The sequence below is a fragment of the Carassius auratus genome, unplaced genomic scaffold, assembly GCF_003368295.1.
Source record: "Carassius auratus strain Wakin unplaced genomic scaffold, ASM336829v1 scaf_tig00216636, whole genome shotgun sequence".
NCBI classification, from domain to species: domain Eukaryota; kingdom Metazoa; phylum Chordata; class Actinopteri; order Cypriniformes; family Cyprinidae; genus Carassius; species Carassius auratus.
In genome coordinates this window covers 108,327-125,173 of record NW_020528671.1, presented here as the reverse complement: position 1 = coordinate 125,173, position 16,847 = coordinate 108,327, and the positions used below count along the sequence as shown (strand labels likewise).

Here is a 16,847-nt window from a genome sequence, read left to right as displayed (position 1 = left end):
TGTGCTGTTAAATCTCAATCCGTGATGGTACACATTTCCTACTTGAGACCTGTCATTTTTTTTGCATCTTGATGTTTTGCTTGTGTGCAGTGCTAAGTTGTTTTGTCTTCTGTAGGCTCAGGTATCACGGGACCCGTAGCCAAGGAGTGCGCAGACCTGTGGCCCAGGATTGCTTCCAATGCTGGAGCATCGCCTGATCGCTAATCTGGCTTGTCGTTTTCAATAAAGTCCTTGAAGTTTACATGTGTCACTCTGTCTGTTGATTCCAGGGTATTTGGTCTTGATGCTAAGTTAAAACTGCAATATTTTAAATTTGTAACATTTTATGATAACATGATTAAGATTTAATCCAAAAATTACAGACTCTTGAGCATAGTTTTTTTTTTTTTTTTTTCAGTAGGCTACATGTGGTAAATGTTTGTGATTAATATCTTGAGTATTGGCATTTGACATGAGTATATGAAAACTACATTTATTCAGTAATGCATTAACTTTAAGAACCTGCCTGAAATGTTACTCCTTAAATTAAAAATAGTTTTTAATAGATAATGAAGTTTTGTCTTGAATAGTTACTGTGAAATTAATATTTTAATATACTCCCAGGTTTAAAACCTTGTATATAGATTTAATCTGTAAGGTAAAAAAAAAAACATTTTAACTCAACACGAGATGATTATGCACAAATCCAGAAAATACAAAATACACATTGTTCAATTGTTTTTGAGATGTTACTTAATACAATCCGAGCTGCACGTCTGTTTGATGATGATCAAGTCTTTTTAAAATAGGTAAGATACACTTTTGTGTGTGTTTTAGTAATGTTATAGAGTATATTGTGCATATATATATATATATATATATATATATATATATATATATATATATATATGAACGTTTTAAATGAGCTTCGCTGATTTGAAAATCAAATTTCCCGCGAGCTCCAAAGCTTGAATACGACGCGTGGTTGTTATGGAGACCAGTTTGTTGTGGAAGTTTGAGCTAGCGAGTTAACCGTAGCTGTACTCGTATTGATTTGCTGAATTTCTGTCATTTGAGGTAAACAACATCATCAGTTCTCCTCATAAATGTAAATTGGGTATCTTTTCACGAAGCAGTAAGAGCAGGTATGGAGAAGTCTGGTCTGATAAATTTCAGTTCACTTGAAAAGGAGCTTCAAGCGGCGCTGGAAGCGGACAGGAGATATCAGAGGGAGAATGAAGCCAAGTTTCGAGCTTTAAACCAAAATGTCGCCAGCTATGAAGAATTCAGGTACGGTTTCGATTTTTTGTACTGTAAAGATGTACATTTAATAGCTGTTAAACCTAGTTTTTCTGCATCTCATTTTTACCGAGCAACAACTCAATGTCATTAAACTAAAAATAAAATCACACACACGAAATGATACATGAAATAAAATAAACGTTAGCTGAAATAAACAAAATAAGATAAATTCAAAATATATAGAAATAATCTACCAATGCAAAAGTTATAGTTTAATAAAAATAATCAGTATATGTATATATATATATATATATGTGTGTGTGTGTGTGTGTGTGTGTGTGTGTGTGTAACGCTACGTTACCTATGTAACGTTATAGACATTCGAAATTCGACTTTTTTTTTTTACTTAAACTGAATAAAATGATAATGAAAACAAAATATCAACCTTCAAAATATTAATCAAAACTATTTTTTCTTTTTGTATCTTAGTGATACTAAAGTAACAGTGGTGTCTCCGTTTTATATGTAATGATTTCAGGGATATAGTACTTGCATCTCACTTGAAGGCCCTTGACAGAAAGGACATCTCTGGTGCTCCTCGAAAGCAGCCCTGGAATCCCATTGCTTTTGGCACAAAGCATGAGAGCGCTTTATCTGAGGAGGTCCAGGTGAGACATTTTATGATACAAATCAGCTATATGTTGTCCCAATGCTAGGTCTCACAGTACATCATCTCACCTAAGAATGAAGTGTATAAATAACTAGATTCTGGATTTACTTCCAGCCGAAGTTATCTGAGATCCAGCCAAGAAGTGCGTCAGAGTTCATCCGTGAGTGGCGCAGGTTTGCGGGAAGTTCACTGGAAAAGTACAGTCTCCTCGTGAGTCTGGGAGGCAAGGCTCTGCAGGAGATCTTCAGGACTGAGGTTGGCCTTGGTCTCCTCGGCGAGTTCCTTCTGATTCTGTCACAGTGTCTGAAGTCAGGAGACGAGGAAATAGTGATCGGCGTGCTAGACGGCCTTTCCAGCACTGGCCGTTTTGGGCTTAACCTGTCTCTTATAAGTCAGGCAGAACAAAAAGCCTGTGAGGAGCTTTTCCACCAGCTACAAGTTACAGCAGGTGATTCTTCTGACACGTCATTGGCTGGTGAGGCAAGTCTTACAGCAAAACTGAAAGCGTTGATGGGAAAATATGACATCCAGAAATAGCTTGTATTGAATTTCCATTGTACCTTAAACAGTTTATATTGTATTATATATCGTTTTTTGTAGTTGTTGTTTGTGCTGGCAGAAAAATATGCCAAGAAAAGTGCTGGCCATTTGTTTTTGGGCCATTTGCCCATTGTTACATTCAGCCTATGAGGCTCCCGAAGACAAGGAGGACATCTTTGCCAGCAGGGTCTGTCCTGCATTTCTTGTCTTTGACTCTGCAGCCTTCCTATCTGATATGACCATTGAACTTCCTTGTCACTGTAAACCAGAGGAGACTCATTCAGTGGTGTGGTACTATCAGAAACAAGTTGGCTCCATGAACACCAAAGTCCTCACAGACTTTGAGGGCACTACGGTGGTGGAGTCATCCAAAGTTGGCCGAGGGTCCGATCTGCGCAGTCGCTTTTCCATCCGTCTGTTTAGTCTCCTCATCTTCAGGGCGCAGAAAGCCGACTCAGGGCACTATATCTGTGGCACAGCCTCTGGTGAATTCTTCTACGGCTACGATGTGGATGTCCAGGAGGTCCGTCAAGTTTTGTTTCCTTGGAGCGTCAAACAGAGGACTCAAGTACAAGAAGCAGAGCCCCTCAGCATAAAAGCTGAAAAGTTTCAGGTGTTCACCAGGTACGAGCCGTGGTCTAAATGTGACCGCTGTGACGTCCGGGGGGAGCAGATGCGTGGAGGACTTTGTTACGTCAAAAGCATTTACCTCCATGTACGTTATCAGCGTGAATCGGACACAGAGGCCCCTTGTGGTTCCTCAGCTGTTCCCCAACAGTTTGGCCTTTCTGGTAGTGGCTACGGAGCCAAGCTTGAGGTGAGGAACTGTCACACCCCCTGTCCTCCAAAACCTACGACATCTCCAGAGAGACAAGCTCTGCTAAAGTTCCTTGAGTTTGACGATCGATCTCCTTCGGGTGTCACCATCCACTTTCATAGCCACCCCACAGGCTCTGATCTGGTCATGACCTGTCCTGGTGCCAAACCGCAGTACGCTGTGGCCTGGATAAAGGTTCAGCACCGCTTCACCGTTCTCAGTATATGGAGGGACTGAATAAGACGTCTCGTGTCTTCATCGACACCGGTCACCACCTACACTTCAGACCCGTGCGGCTGGAAGACAAAGGCTCCTATTTCTGCTGGCTCCAAGGAGAGCTGGCTGCAGAGATCAGATTGGGGGTGTATCTGCGCTTGGGACGCTTGCGTCAAATCTGGGACCCAGAGTCTGTCTACGCGCTAAAGGTTATACTTGCTTGCTACGCTGGCATCTCTGCTCTGTTTCTCCTCACTGTGATGGTCAGATTTATTTGGCAGATAAGCAAGGAAGAAACCTCTGCAGATATTAACTTGGGTTTGCTGTAGTTATACTGATGTACATTTAATGTGAAGTGCAAGGTGAAATTGAATAAATGTGCTGCTTATTGAATTTTCTGAATTTGAATGTATTTGTTTTTTAACAGACTTGAGAGTGACAAAGGAAATAAAGCACTGTGTATGTTTCTTTTATTCTGAAAACATTTAAATAATAATCATTGAATACAGAATTGTAGAAAAAAAGAGAGAAACATTACATATTGTACAGTGAGGGTTCAAAATCATTTTTTTTTCTAATTATGTTTTTAATATATATAATGATATATATTATATTAATGATATATATTATATTAATGATATATATATATTAATGATATATATATATATATATATATATATATATATATATATATATATATATATATATATATATATATAATGTGAATAGTTCCCACAGCAGTGCTCTCTTAATTTCTATCTGTGCATACTCATCACTCATAGTTTCTGTGAAAATTATGTATAATCGATAATTTTCGAATTCAAGAAGACTTAAAAGCTGATTGTTATCTTTCTAGTCGTTTGTGATTCACTGAAATGTTTTAGTTGTAAAATAAAAGTAAATAAATAGTTTTGAATATTTTAAAATATTTTATAGAGCTTGGCATACGATCTTTTATATTTACAAATCACACTTTTAAAATCTCATTTATTCAAAGTAAAAAAAAGTGTTGTAATTAAAATAATATATATATATATATTAAACTCATTTTATTGGGAGCTTCTTTTGATTTTTCTGCTGTAAATAAGGCTTAGATTTTCCATTTTCTGTTCAGATGTTTCACATTAGGTGGTCACCATCGCTAGAGGGCGTGATTGCACCGCTGATGGGAACCACGCTTGTGAAACCGCTAAGTAATATTAATATGTGTAGAATTATGTTATGTTTCTAGAACTATAGTAACTCTGGCTGCTAATTTATTGCAGGTTTATTTGTAAATGGCAGGACGTTCTTGTTTCCGCGTCTTCACAGAGGCCTTGATCAGATACGTGCTTGCAGCATTAAAGCAGAAGTGTGCTGACAGAGGAAGGCAGCGGCGGGCGGATGGGGTCTGACTCTGAGATGACTGACATATATCAGTAGACTGCTGTCGCATACAGGTTTCCGGAGCTGTTCCTCAACGGTCTGTCATTCCGTCTCGCGATGAAGGATCAAAACTACTCCGAAGAAGTTACAAAAATACTGGAGGAGGCCCCCTCCGCTCGCAAAGCACTTTTAGACAACTATAACAATTTATACAAAGTAGCGGAGTACTGCGAGAGCAACTACCTGCAGGTAAGACCGCTTCACACCCACACACAGATTGAATCTGTCACCGATAGACAAATGATGACACGTGTCATTTACAAAGCAACACTTTATTTACTTTAACAGTATACTTGAGTGATACGTCTGTGCGTTGCCATTGCCTATTTTTTTTATATATAAATATATAAACGCGTTAAATGTATTGTATCGTCGCGTTTATCGCAGCGTCAGCATTCAAGATAAAATCAGTTAAACAGACATATAACCTTGCGTTTTACCACTTTCCTCTGCCCTACGTCCCAAAACGCGGTGTTTGCGAATTGCTCGCCTATGCAGAAATCAGTTTTTACAGTCAGCATGCTTACTCAGAGGTGTTTTTAGGGTGTATTCATTTTCCTCAGGAGTGTTTGGAGTCCCTCAGTACACTTGACGAAACCACAGATTAAAACTTTTACAGTTTGAGATCTCATCCGCTCACACTCACGTCGCTATTTGTGAGACTGGTGTTCAGTTGAAATGTGCTGTTGTACCGCATTCAAGAAGATAGACGTACAAGTGAGAAGATGAAGCAAGACTGTCTTCCTTACAGTAGAGACAGTGTCTGACTCGAGCCGTGTGTGAGGTCAAGGTTTTTCACATTACGTTTGCTCCCCACAAAGACGGCAGAAAACGCTTAGGGGATGCATTAATTATGAAAATATAACACCGCTAAAAGTTTGGCGTTGAGGAGTAGGCCTAGGTCAGTTAATACCACTGGCACTGTATAAAAACAACATAAGTAAATGGAAACAAGAACAAAATATGAAAACGACACACAAAAAAAGTTTGTTCCCTTTTTTTTAATTGCTGCAGGATGTTAAGGTCGTGTATAACATGCAACACCATGACAGCTAATATTATTCATGTAGCCTACATTAAGATGAAGTTGGTTGAAACATGATTTCATGTCATCTGTGGTTAATGATTTAATTTAAGGAGGTTTGTAATTCTGCAGGCTGGAAATGACACCACCAAAGCCCTGGAGGAGACCAAGGCCTTCACCACCCAGTCCTTGGCTAGTGTGGCCTATCAGATCAGCTCTATGGCCACCAATGTGCTCAAGCTTCTGGATGCACAGACTCTGCAGCTCCGCAAGATTGAGTCCTCCATCAACCAGATCGGACAGGTACCCGACCCCATTTTGAGATCATTTTGAACATGTTCCTTTATTTTGATCATGTTATCACAGTACAGTCATTTTTATCAGTGTAAATTAGTTCAGTCCTATCATGCTGACTCTGAAACTTTGCCAGCTTTACAATGTCATTTCATGAAAAATGGATGTTGTCCTTCAGTTGCCTTGAATTTTTTTTAGTTTTTTTTTTGTGCTGGCTCCTTATTTCCCTTAGTAATTGAAAACTGGTACAATCTGAATTTCGTCATACATCACCAACACATGATGACAGCTGGCCTTATTAATTTTTTTATTTATTCCACTATAGCCCATAAAGCAAAGAATAAATTATATAATAAAAATAAAACAAAAACTAATGTTTTTGCAAATATTTGGTTTCTGCAAATGAAAAAAAAAAAAAAAAAAAAAAAACCTGTTGTAGGTATAACACTTAAAAACTACATTTTTTAAATACATATTTACAAATTTCTTTACATTTTTAATTCTATTTTTTATTTTAGTTTCAAAGTACTATTCTGCATCCTATGTTTATAGTATGACTATGTTTTCATTTAGAAGATGACTGGACTTCTAAATGATTAAGATTATGACCTTCAGTTTTGTGATACATTTTAAGTGAGCAAGAATCTGTGAAGGGTTTCAAAAAAGACTCCCACTGTCAAGTGGTTAAGGACAGAGTACTGTTGTAGAAATGTCCCAAAGCTCAGTGTAGGTAGTCACTGTTTGGGCCCCCTGTCTCCCGGGTGATAATACTCCTTCCCCCTCGATTCCCTTGGCTCCTCTCACTGCGGCTGGGACTCCAGCACAGCATTCCAGCGCGCTCCGTGCCCAGCCTGCCTAACCAGGTCACCTGAGGCAGGGCTAAAGCGGGGGTAAGCCAGATCCCAGACTTGGAATGAAAGGACCACTGTTCTCTCACTCAGAAACAAAGTTTGAACCCTGATTGATGTTCTCCATTGTCTGCCCTGTGCCCAGGAAGAGCTGTAACAAGCAGGCCTGGAATAATGGTGCTCCTTCTCACCCTATCTGAGGGCTCACAGAGGAACGCCAGATTGGTGTTTCAGGGTGTAGGCCTATCTAATATCTCCGCAAGGTCCAACAACATCACTTCCTCCTACATGACAAACTAAACTTTTACAGAGGGAGTTGAGTAGACTGGAACAGTCTAATATTTATATTTATATTTTTAGTTAAGCTTTGTTTCACTTAACACAAACAGCAGATGTACCATTGCTGAATTGTGAACTAATACATGGTTAGTAAAACAAATGTAAAACTATACATTGAAATATTAGTTAATTGATTAATAAAGCTAAATGTGAATCCATAGCATAAAAAAAATGCATTATCAACAACAATAATTTATCAGCCATTATTAATAAATATGCCTGGAGCGTCTGTTGTGTTTGCTGAAAAATAATTATAAATCTTTCCTCAACAGATCCATAGTATAATACAAAAAAATATATTTTGCTGCAAAATGCTACAAAGACCAGAATCAGTGTTTTTCAGAGAAACATTTAACGATTGATGACAGTGCGGCATGTAGATTGGGAATATTTGTTCATTTATCAAAAAATATAGTTTTTGAGATTTTTAGGAGTAATTTTCCTCCCCATATCTGTACTTGTATACAGACCGTGGACATGCACAGGGAGAAGGTGGCCCGCAGAGAGATCGGCGCTTTCACTGTTGCCAAGAGGGTCCCACGCAGTCATAAGGTTGTCCCCCCAGCAAAAAATAAAGAAGCCAAGATCAAGTACTCCCGCACACCCATCTCTTTCTCTAGCCTGGACTCAGTCGGACATGGCGTGAAGGTGAGCACACATATCATTTCATAAAGTGGGTTTGCCCTTCAAATTGTGCTGCCAAAGTTATGCATTGGGGTGCTACACTGAGTTATGTATCAACAGTGCCATTAATTATATACATGATGCTTTTGTATATTTAGTGTCTGAGGTGAAAAACATTCAAATGCAGTGGCAAATACATGACTTGGAATGAAGAAGAGACAGTGTTTTTGTGTTATCCAAACATTCAGTACAACTAAATTAGATTTATTTGCCATGTTTTCCAAACAAACTGCATGCCTGTTGCTTGCTGTACTGATGTGATCATCATAAATATATACAGTTGTACAGTGTGAAATCTCAAAACCTGACTACTCAGGATTATTTAGTAGTTTAGGGTAAAGTAGAAACCGAATGGAATAGTATACGCCTAGATCACCCGATCTTTCCTATGACTCTGTATTAACAATGAAGATGTTGAGATGTTAAGATGGACCGTGTTAGCCGTTTCTGCATGTGACTTTTAATTTCTTGCCATTGCAAAAAAGGCAAAATGGTGAAAGTAGCATTCGATGTTAGTTTAGCTTTTGTTAGTTTTGTCACACTTGACCACATCCTGTTATACAGCAGTTAGTCTGACATCAATGAACCGTACACACACACACACATTCAGATCACTCTTCTTTCCTACCTCCTCCACACTTCTTTTCCCTCACCCACACACACACACACACACACACACAGTTGGCTGGCTACCAGGAACTAAGCAGCGTGGGAAAAGCAGCTAGTCATTAATTGGTGTTACCCATGCTAAGCTAGCTCATTGATTCCCCGCTAGGTCCGTATAGCAGTGAGCAGACAAACAAACACAAAGCATCAAGAATTTCACAGGAATGCACTTGTCAGGCTTGTAGATACATCGGCACCAAGCCACAGAAGGCTGCTGAAGCACACATTTATATGAAGAATATCATGAAGCATACACACAATGCATGCACATGTAAACACAAACACACATTTTTACATTGATATACTTATAAAAGGTAGTTCTGCATGTAAAGAGTTATGGTTTTAATCATAAATTGATCCTCTACACTAGGTTAGTGCAATAGTTTTTACACTCTTCAGCAAGATCATGCATTAAATTGATCAAAAAAACATTTCTTTGCTGTTATATGAAGCAGCACAGCGTTGTTGTGGATCACGTGACATTGTAGACCGAAGTAAGCATTAAAAAAAATATATTGGAAAAAAAAAGTTAATAATAATATTTAACAATATTACAGTTTTTACTGTATTTTGAGCAAATAAATGCAGCTTTGATAAGCATGAAAGACGTCTTGCAGAAACTTTAGGGGAAAAAAAAAGAAATCTAAATGCATATTTATTCACTTCATGTTTGACTGTAAAGCTGAAGTGTGTGATTTCATTAAAAAGAAATACAGAAATAAGAATGCAAATGTTTTCAAGCAGGTTTCCTGAACACTACGCACTAGTGTCAAACAGACTCGATCATATTGGTTGAGCCAGTGCTGCTGTGTAGATTTGCTCAAACGAACAGCAATGTACTGATAGCATCACTGAGCCACAGTGTTTACACTTTTTGGGGTTAGCCATTAAATATAGTTTCTATTCCGGGAGTAAATGTGCAGTTATTTAGTTTTCAATATATTCTGCATTCTCAGGGAAACACAGTAAACATGTGAGGTTGGCTATTGCTAATAGAGGGAGTCAGGGAGGTCCGTCTTTAGTTTGTCTGTGCATTGTGTTTGTTTGGATTTAGTTCCTTTCAAAAATGGCTAATCTTGAGATTTGTTGTTTTCAGGATTCTGGCCAGCCGCAGGTAAAAACAGCTACCATGACACGGAGCAGCAGCACACTGAGGTACGTCCAGCTCTGTTCACACAGGACCAGTGTTCCTTTAGTATTATTGTATACTATTACAGTATAGTACATACTATAATATATATATATATATATATATATATATATATATATGTGTGTGTGTGTGTGTGTGTGTGTGTGTGTGTGTGTTAATTTATTTTTATTTCCGTTTTAGTTTGTCATTTTAATACTTATTTTGAGTTAGTTGCGAACATTTCTCATTTTTAATTTCAAAGTTCTAATATTCTAAAATAAGTATTCTTTGTTCTATTCTTTTCATTTTATTTCGGTTAATGAAAATGATTCTTAATAGTTTTAGTCACTAAGAAAACAACATGTGTTATGTCTATCTATATCTATATTTATATATCTCTATCTATACTATATATATGGCGTCTGAGATAGAGAAGTGTCTGCATCTTTTCCAGTATCTTGCGTCATGAGTGCTGTGATGCTGTTGACTTTTAAAAACGTATCGAGACTTTTGCAGGTTTTCATTGTTATGCAGTATCCACCTTTTTTTTGATCACAAGTATGCATCCTGTGTTTATTCATCACCTGCCACCCACCTGACCACAACCATCCTATGAGAAACTACAATGGTTGTCAGCACATCTCTTTTTATTTGAACCTCCACCAAAAATGTGTCTGTTGTTCATTTAAAAAAAAAAAGAAATTAAAATTGACATCTAATATATTACTAATACTAAGTTCACATGTTTCAGGCTTCTGTTCCTCTTCCTTCTCAGTCAGAGGGCCTTTCTCCAGGAAGCGATTTTAGTTTTGTTTTACCCACTTCCCTTCTTTGCACTGCCTGAAAGCAACATGGTTTGCGTTGTGGTAATTGAAGTTTCTCAGAACGAGCACTTTAGTCATGCACGTGTCTTTTCAGAACAGTGTCCTAAGTGGCTTTCTGTGTAAAATACAGAAGTACTTACGTGCCTAATATTGACTCTCTGACCGCTCAGTATGTGTGTCTGTGTCTGTATGTTAATGAAGTCGAAGCAGCCGTCCACCTGAGCCTGTCCAGTGTCCCGTGGCACCCACTCTCTCTCATGGAGCGTCCCTCACCTCGCTCAATGACAAGTCTATTGCGTAAGAGCACATAAAGTGTTGTATAATTTCTGATTATAATTCTAACATCAGATTTATATCACTTCTCATAACTGGATTTCTTCCATGGCTGCAGTTCAAGTTTTGGTAAAGCCGTGCCGCCTCCTGTGGTGCCCAGCTGGCCCACCAGTCCTGAGGTTGACATCATTGACACGCTGCTGGGTGAAGGGCCTCCTCCACCACCCCCACCGATGGAGGCAGAGGGTGAACAGGATCATGGGCTGGAGACCGGTCCACCCCCACCTCCACCACCTCCTCCCCTCGACTGCACCAACATCCCCCCGCCCCCTCCTATGGCCACCTCAGTGAACGCACCTGATCCCAGCAGCCTCATGGCCATACCACCTCCTCCACCTCCTCCACCAGCTCCACCTCTTGAAACAGGTTAGTCCCTGCTGATTGACAGACTTCAGCATCATACTATAACACGGTTACACCATATGACTACTAGACATAACTAGATGTGACGTGTGATCAGGAAGTGATTTTTGTTTTGTTGTCCTAACCAGCTGTTCAACTTCTGAATCTAAACTTTCAAATTGTGGGGGTCTGTAAGATTTGTTTTTGTTTGTTTTTTTTTTGTTTTAAAAGAATTCTTCTCACCAAGGCTGGGTTTATGTTGGATTTATTTGATCAGAGAGAATGTAAATACAGTAATATTGTGAAATATTAATACATGTTCTGAATTTTAATGCATTTTTAAATTACTCATTACTATTTTCAGTGTCACAAGATCCTTTAGAAATCTCTCTCATATGCTAATTTGCTGCATAAAGAAACATTTTTTTATTGTTGAAAACAGCAGTGCTGCTTTATATTATTGTAGAAACTGATACAATATTTTCCAGGATTCCTTGCAAAATATATAAGGAAAAACATTTATTTATAGAAATATTTTATAACATCATTTATAAATGTCCTTACTACCACTTGTGATCAATTTAATGTGTCCTTGCTGAATAAAGGTATTTATTTCTTTAAATAATATAATAGTGACCCCAAACTTTTAAACAGTAGTGTAAATGTGCATTACACATGAATTATTATCTGAGAGGTTGTGACTGTCATATTGCAGAGCTGTTTTATGGTAAGTGTGGACAGACTGGTTAAAGAGTTATTTCACCCAAAAATGAAAATTAGCCTGTGTTTTACTCACCCCAGAGGCATCCTATGTGTACCTGACTTTCTACTTTCAGACGAATCAGTCAAAGTTATGTTAAACATTTGTACTGGCTATTCCAAGCTCTATCATTGCAGTCAGCAGGTTTTACAGTGCTTCAGTCCAAAAGAAGTGAAATAAAAAGCACCAAAAAAATCAACAAAGTCCTCCTATAGCGAATCGATGCATTTTTGTAAGAAAAATATCCATATTCAAAACGTAATAATCATTTTAATGTAGCTTGTACTCACTGTTGTACACGGAAGCAGCTCAGGGAGGATGACTTATGGTCAGCATTGCGCATGCGCTGCTGAGTCTCGTGAAAACCAACGTTTGTTAACAGAAGCAAAGTTTCCTTACTTTAGGAAAGGAAACCCAGTCTCCTCTTGGCTTATATTGAAATCCTCTGACATTTTTCCTCCGTCTTGTACTTCTAATTAGTGAGTGTTGTTTTGTTTTGATGTTTCTGCATGCATCACTTCTGAGCGGTGCAACACTGACCTCATACATCATCCTCCCTGAGCTGCTTCTGTTTACCACTGGGAGCACAAGCTGCATTCAAGTGATTTATTATGTTTTGAATATAGATATTTTTCTTACAAAAACACATCGATTCACTGCAGGAGGCCTTTGTTCACCTAGCCACCCGGGGCCGTGTGAGACAATTTATTTTATTTTATAGATGGGCACTTTTTATTTCACTTCTTTTGGACTGAAGCACTGCAACACCCGCTGAGTGCCATGATAGAGCTTGGAATAGCCGGGACAATTTTTAATATAACTCCTGTCTGGATTCATCTGAATGAAGAAAGTAATGTACACCTAGGATGCCTCGGGGGCGAGTAAAACATAATTCTCAATTTAACAATTTAAGACTTGCATCTGAAATTGTGTACTGTTAGAGTACGTACTACATTTGATATAGAACGTACACGTAAAAAGTTATGATGTAAACGACTAAAAACAAGGAAATATTATAAACCATCCACAGAAAATGTTAATCAAATAAAAATAAAGTATGTTCTGAAAATATAAGTGTGCTGTAAGAATTCAATCCAGTCAGTAGACATATTTGTACTCTGTAGTGAAGTCATAGAAAACGAATCCTATGACCGTAGTTAAAATCCCAAATTGAATGGAGAATGTTTGTGTGTAGTGGCTGAGGAGAATGGATTTCCTCTACCAGAAGCTCCCATTGACATGCCTCCTCCACCAGCCCCTGATGGCCTCGATCTTCCAGCCCCACTGCCTCCGCCGTGTGACCACAACTTTGAAGGTACAAACGTGGCCAAACAAAGGTGGTATTTTGTTTTGTATGATGCATTATATCTTGCTCCAGAATGCTCAGTTTGTATGATGACATGTTTGCTTTGTCTTCCAGGCAGCTTATCTATGCTTTATATTTTGGTGTTGCTGTTGTTTATTTCTGTGAGCTCTTGTGCTCTTATTTTCACACTTGTCTCTCTCTGTCTTCTCTCTCAGCTCCTCGCTCTCGCCGATCACGGGTGCGACGTCATCCTCCTAGCTCTCGTTCGCTGTCTATGAGGGTTCGCATGGGCCCCAGCGCTCGCTCGCTCTACACACGCTCGCTTTTTCTGCCTTCTGCTCAATCACGTAAGGCCCCGCTCCTTCCCAAGACCCGATTGGTTAAAGCCACCCCCTCAGATTTCATTGATAGTTTCTCATTTTGTTACCAAATATATTGACACCACATCCCCAAAAAATAGATTCTTATGTAGCCATGCATACCATCCAAAGACCATTTAGTTCATTTTTATTGTTCAACCCTCAAATTTGTTCCCTTGATAAACACCTGTCAGTCATGATCCCCCCACCCCCTCCATACCCGCCTCCTCTGGCTCCGCCGGTTTCGTTCAGCCCGTTGTGCAGGATCCCTGCCCGCCTGGAGCACCTGGGTAAGTGAGGCCTCTCTGTGCGTCGCTGTCTGACATTCTTCTCTTTCTTTATATTTGCCACTTCCCCAGTCTGCTCTCCAGCAAGCCAAATCAGCACATGACATGACCTCAGATCACACCATCCTGCACACAACAGGACACTCGATCAACATCCTCAGCCGAGTTAAATCTCTCTGTTAAAGGGATAGTTCGGCTAAAAATGAAAAGTCTGTCGTCATTGACTCACCATCATGTCAATACAAACCTGTACTCAACTCAACTCAACTTTTAAGACTTGAATACACGACATGACTTTTAAAATCTGAACCGATTTTAACACTAGGCATCATACACAGTTACAAAGGACTGTTCTTATATTGGCTGAAAATATCAAACATGTTTGATATCCTCCGACTGGATGGAATCAAAGTCTGAAGCTAAAAAAATTGGGACTCTGTGACCATCTTACACGTTGCAATTTTCTATTGAATCGGTCAACTCAAACCTGCAGACTAGCTCTGACTTCCAGCAATTAAGTGTCGACTGATCATAAATGTAAATGGGGGGAAACCAGTGCAAATGTCATGTAGATATACTCCGACCTTTAGCTACAAAAAGGGCAAAGAACAAACAAGTCATCAGAGAAATAATCCATGCAATTTATGCACTACAACATTGTTGTTATTAACTACAACTATTAACAAGATTAAAAAGCAGGTGCTCAACTAACTGTAGAAAACTTTTTTTAAAAAGCAAAAAGTCCAATTTCAACCCACTTTATTAGTCATCCTAACCTATTAAATATTGTTTTACATTATTAAAAATCTTACCGACCCCAAAGTTTTGAACCGTAGTGTAACACTAGAGTAGAGTAGAGTCAGAAGAAAATAAACTAACACTGCTGCATTATATTCCAGGTCTTCTGAAGCCATTTGTCTTTGGTGAACGATCGCTGTAAATGATGAAGTGTGTGATTTCTAGTGTACATGCATTGGTGTTAGTTGTATTATTTGATAAACCGTGTAGGCGTCCATATGTTTCAGACGGAAAAAAATAATAATTGTTTGATTGTCACATTTTTGTTTGATGTGGCTTGTTGAACGGAAATCACCCACATCTCCTTCAAACACATTTGTGCAGTTGCACTTTGTCAGTTTTGTTAACTTTGTGTGTCGATGCACATTTAGACCTTGAGATTCCAGCACCGCCACCACTAGACAGTTATGACAACTTTGAAGAGATGCCCCCTCTACCCCCTCCCATTGATTATGACATAACTGCACCAGCCGACTATTTGGATAAAGGTAAGCTCATTTCTGATGACTCGTTCAGGCACAGAATCTGCATTGTGAATCAGAATCAGAATCAGAATCAGAATCAGAATGAGCTTTATTGCCAGGTATGTACACATACGAGGAATTTGTTTTCGTGACAGAAGCTCCGCAGTACAACAGAATGACAGCGACAGAACATAAAACACATAATAAAAGAATAAAAAATACAAATAAGTAGATAGTGAATAACAATATACAAATGACAATTGTAGGCAAGTATATTACAAAATGAAGTTATGTATGTACATATATATTGTGTGCAAAATTTAAGTGTATACTAAGTATGTGTGTTAGATAAATAAAGTGTGTGTGTATATAAATATAAAGTGTAGTGTGTCCGCCGTTATTATAAGCTGACACACTACACAGTGAAAACAATACAGTGAAAACAACTGTATTGAGATCTAAGACAGATCATTTTGTAATCACACACTCAGGACAAGAGATATTAATTATATATCCAGGTAGTGATTTTTTTCATTGTACTTCTCTTTCCTACCAAGTGGTGGCACTGTATAACTACGACACAGGCAAGCCGGGCGACCTGGTGTTTCAAGAGGGCGATATCATCTACCTCACCAGCAGGAATGAGGATGGCTGGTGTGAGGGCTTTCTCAATGGAGTTAAAGGATTTTTTCCTGGCAACTATGTGGAGTCCACCGCTTAACAGAACGCAAGTGAATGAAGTATAGAGATGAAAGGAACCTTTCATTTCTATTTCTATAGTAAAACGGTGAAGTCCGCTGTATAAATGAAACTGCAGAAATGTTTTTATACTATGTTGACCTTTTAAAACGTTTGAAATGGAATTAACATGCTGGCTTAAACCAGCAGAGATGAGTTTGTGTTTTTAAATTGACTTCAGTCTTCAATGATGATGATGATGATGATGATCATAATTGATCTCTCAGGACTTTTAAGTTACATTTCATAATGTAAAACATATTAAGTAACATTTTTGTACATTTAGTTGTATATGATATGTTAAGCTCACAAAGTCGTGTTAAATAGTGGATGTTTAGTGGTTAATTCTCTTAGCATATTTTCATGGTTTGTTTGAATAGGCAATTGTGCAAAGTGAACATTGAAGTAATATATAATAATAGATATGTGTAATATATTATAATGCAGTTTCCTAATTAAAAGCCTTTATTACTTATGATAAATTACATTTAATGGATAACCTTTTCTTGATTCCCTTGCAAATAGAGTATTTTCCAGAACATTTTATGCTCCGTTTAATGAATTAAATGTTATGCACGCCACATTGGCCCAATTCAGTCACAATTTCAATGTTTTATGATACCAAGTTAGCATTTACAGTCCACAGAATCAATAAACTGTTGATGGTAATGTCTGGGAATGAAGTTGCATTTGTTTTATGTCATTTCTAACCATCCACTTTCTTTTCACTTTGTTTATAAGATCGTTTGACCTCTTCATTTTA

The 16,847-nt window shown here is 38.3% G+C and overlaps 3 protein-coding genes across 4 annotated transcripts; all 3 read left to right on the top strand.

Moving 5' to 3' along the window:
- The first annotated feature begins 997 nt into the window (after positions 1-997).
- LOC113098748 (coiled-coil domain-containing protein 103-like) lies at positions 998-2,433 on the top strand. The gene is made up of 3 exons (XM_026263784.1): positions 998-1,269; positions 1,760-1,889; positions 2,006-2,433. Exons 1-3 carry the CDS (start codon positions 1,127-1,129, stop codon positions 2,426-2,428), a joined length of 696 nt encoding a protein of 231 aa, XP_026119569.1. The 5' UTR covers positions 998-1,126; the 3' UTR covers positions 2,429-2,433.
- A 52-nt stretch (positions 2,434-2,485) lies between these two features.
- LOC113098755 (Ig-like V-type domain-containing protein FAM187A) lies at positions 2,486-3,485 on the top strand. Its single transcript, XM_026263789.1, has one exon. It carries the CDS (start codon positions 2,517-2,519, stop codon positions 3,483-3,485), a length of 969 nt encoding a protein of 322 aa, XP_026119574.1. The 5' UTR covers positions 2,486-2,516.
- A 1,250-nt stretch (positions 3,486-4,735) lies between these two features.
- Positions 4,736-16,753, top strand: abi3a (ABI family, member 3a). Of its 2 annotated transcripts, XM_026263782.1 has the most exons (11): positions 4,736-5,078; positions 6,046-6,216; positions 7,863-8,042; positions 9,841-9,899; positions 10,899-10,994; positions 11,089-11,396; positions 13,328-13,447; positions 13,654-13,785; positions 13,992-14,087; positions 15,254-15,370; positions 15,904-16,753. In XM_026263782.1, the coding sequence occupies exons 1-11, from the start codon at positions 4,947-4,949 to the stop codon at positions 16,065-16,067; spliced, it is 1,575 nt and encodes a 524-aa protein (XP_026119567.1). In that variant the 5' UTR covers positions 4,736-4,946; the 3' UTR covers positions 16,068-16,753. The 2 variants fall into 2 exon arrangements, with proteins under 2 accessions (XP_026119567.1, XP_026119566.1); XM_026263781.1 differs by lacking the exons at positions 13,654-13,785; positions 13,992-14,087 and having other exon boundaries at positions 4,757-5,078.
- The last annotated feature ends 94 nt before the right edge of the window (positions 16,754-16,847 follow it).

What these genes read in the sequence shown, in the direction of transcription:
- abi3a (XM_026263782.1), top strand. Translation starts at nt 4,947, where the DNA reads ATGAAGGATCAAAACTACTCCGAAGAAGTTACAAAAATACTGGAGGAG. An exon ending in GCGAGAGCAACTACCTGCAG is followed by an intron (nt 5,079 to 6,045) that starts GTAAGACCGCTT and finishes GTAATTCTGCAG; the next exon opens with GCTGGAAATGACACCACCAA. An exon ending in CCATCAACCAGATCGGACAG is followed by an intron (nt 6,217 to 7,862) that starts GTACCCGACCCC and finishes ACTTGTATACAG; the next exon opens with ACCGTGGACATGCACAGGGA.
- LOC113098748 (XM_026263784.1), top strand. Translation starts at nt 1,127, where the DNA reads ATGGAGAAGTCTGGTCTGATAAATTTCAGTTCACTTGAAAAGGAGCTT. An exon ending in GCCAGCTATGAAGAATTCAG is followed by an intron (nt 1,270 to 1,759) that starts GTACGGTTTCGA and finishes TAATGATTTCAG; the next exon opens with GGATATAGTACTTGCATCTC. An exon ending in CTTTATCTGAGGAGGTCCAG is followed by an intron (nt 1,890 to 2,005) that starts GTGAGACATTTT and finishes ATTTACTTCCAG; the next exon opens with CCGAAGTTATCTGAGATCCA.
- LOC113098755 (XM_026263789.1), top strand. Translation starts at nt 2,517, where the DNA reads ATGCCAAGAAAAGTGCTGGCCATTTGTTTTTGGGCCATTTGCCCATTG.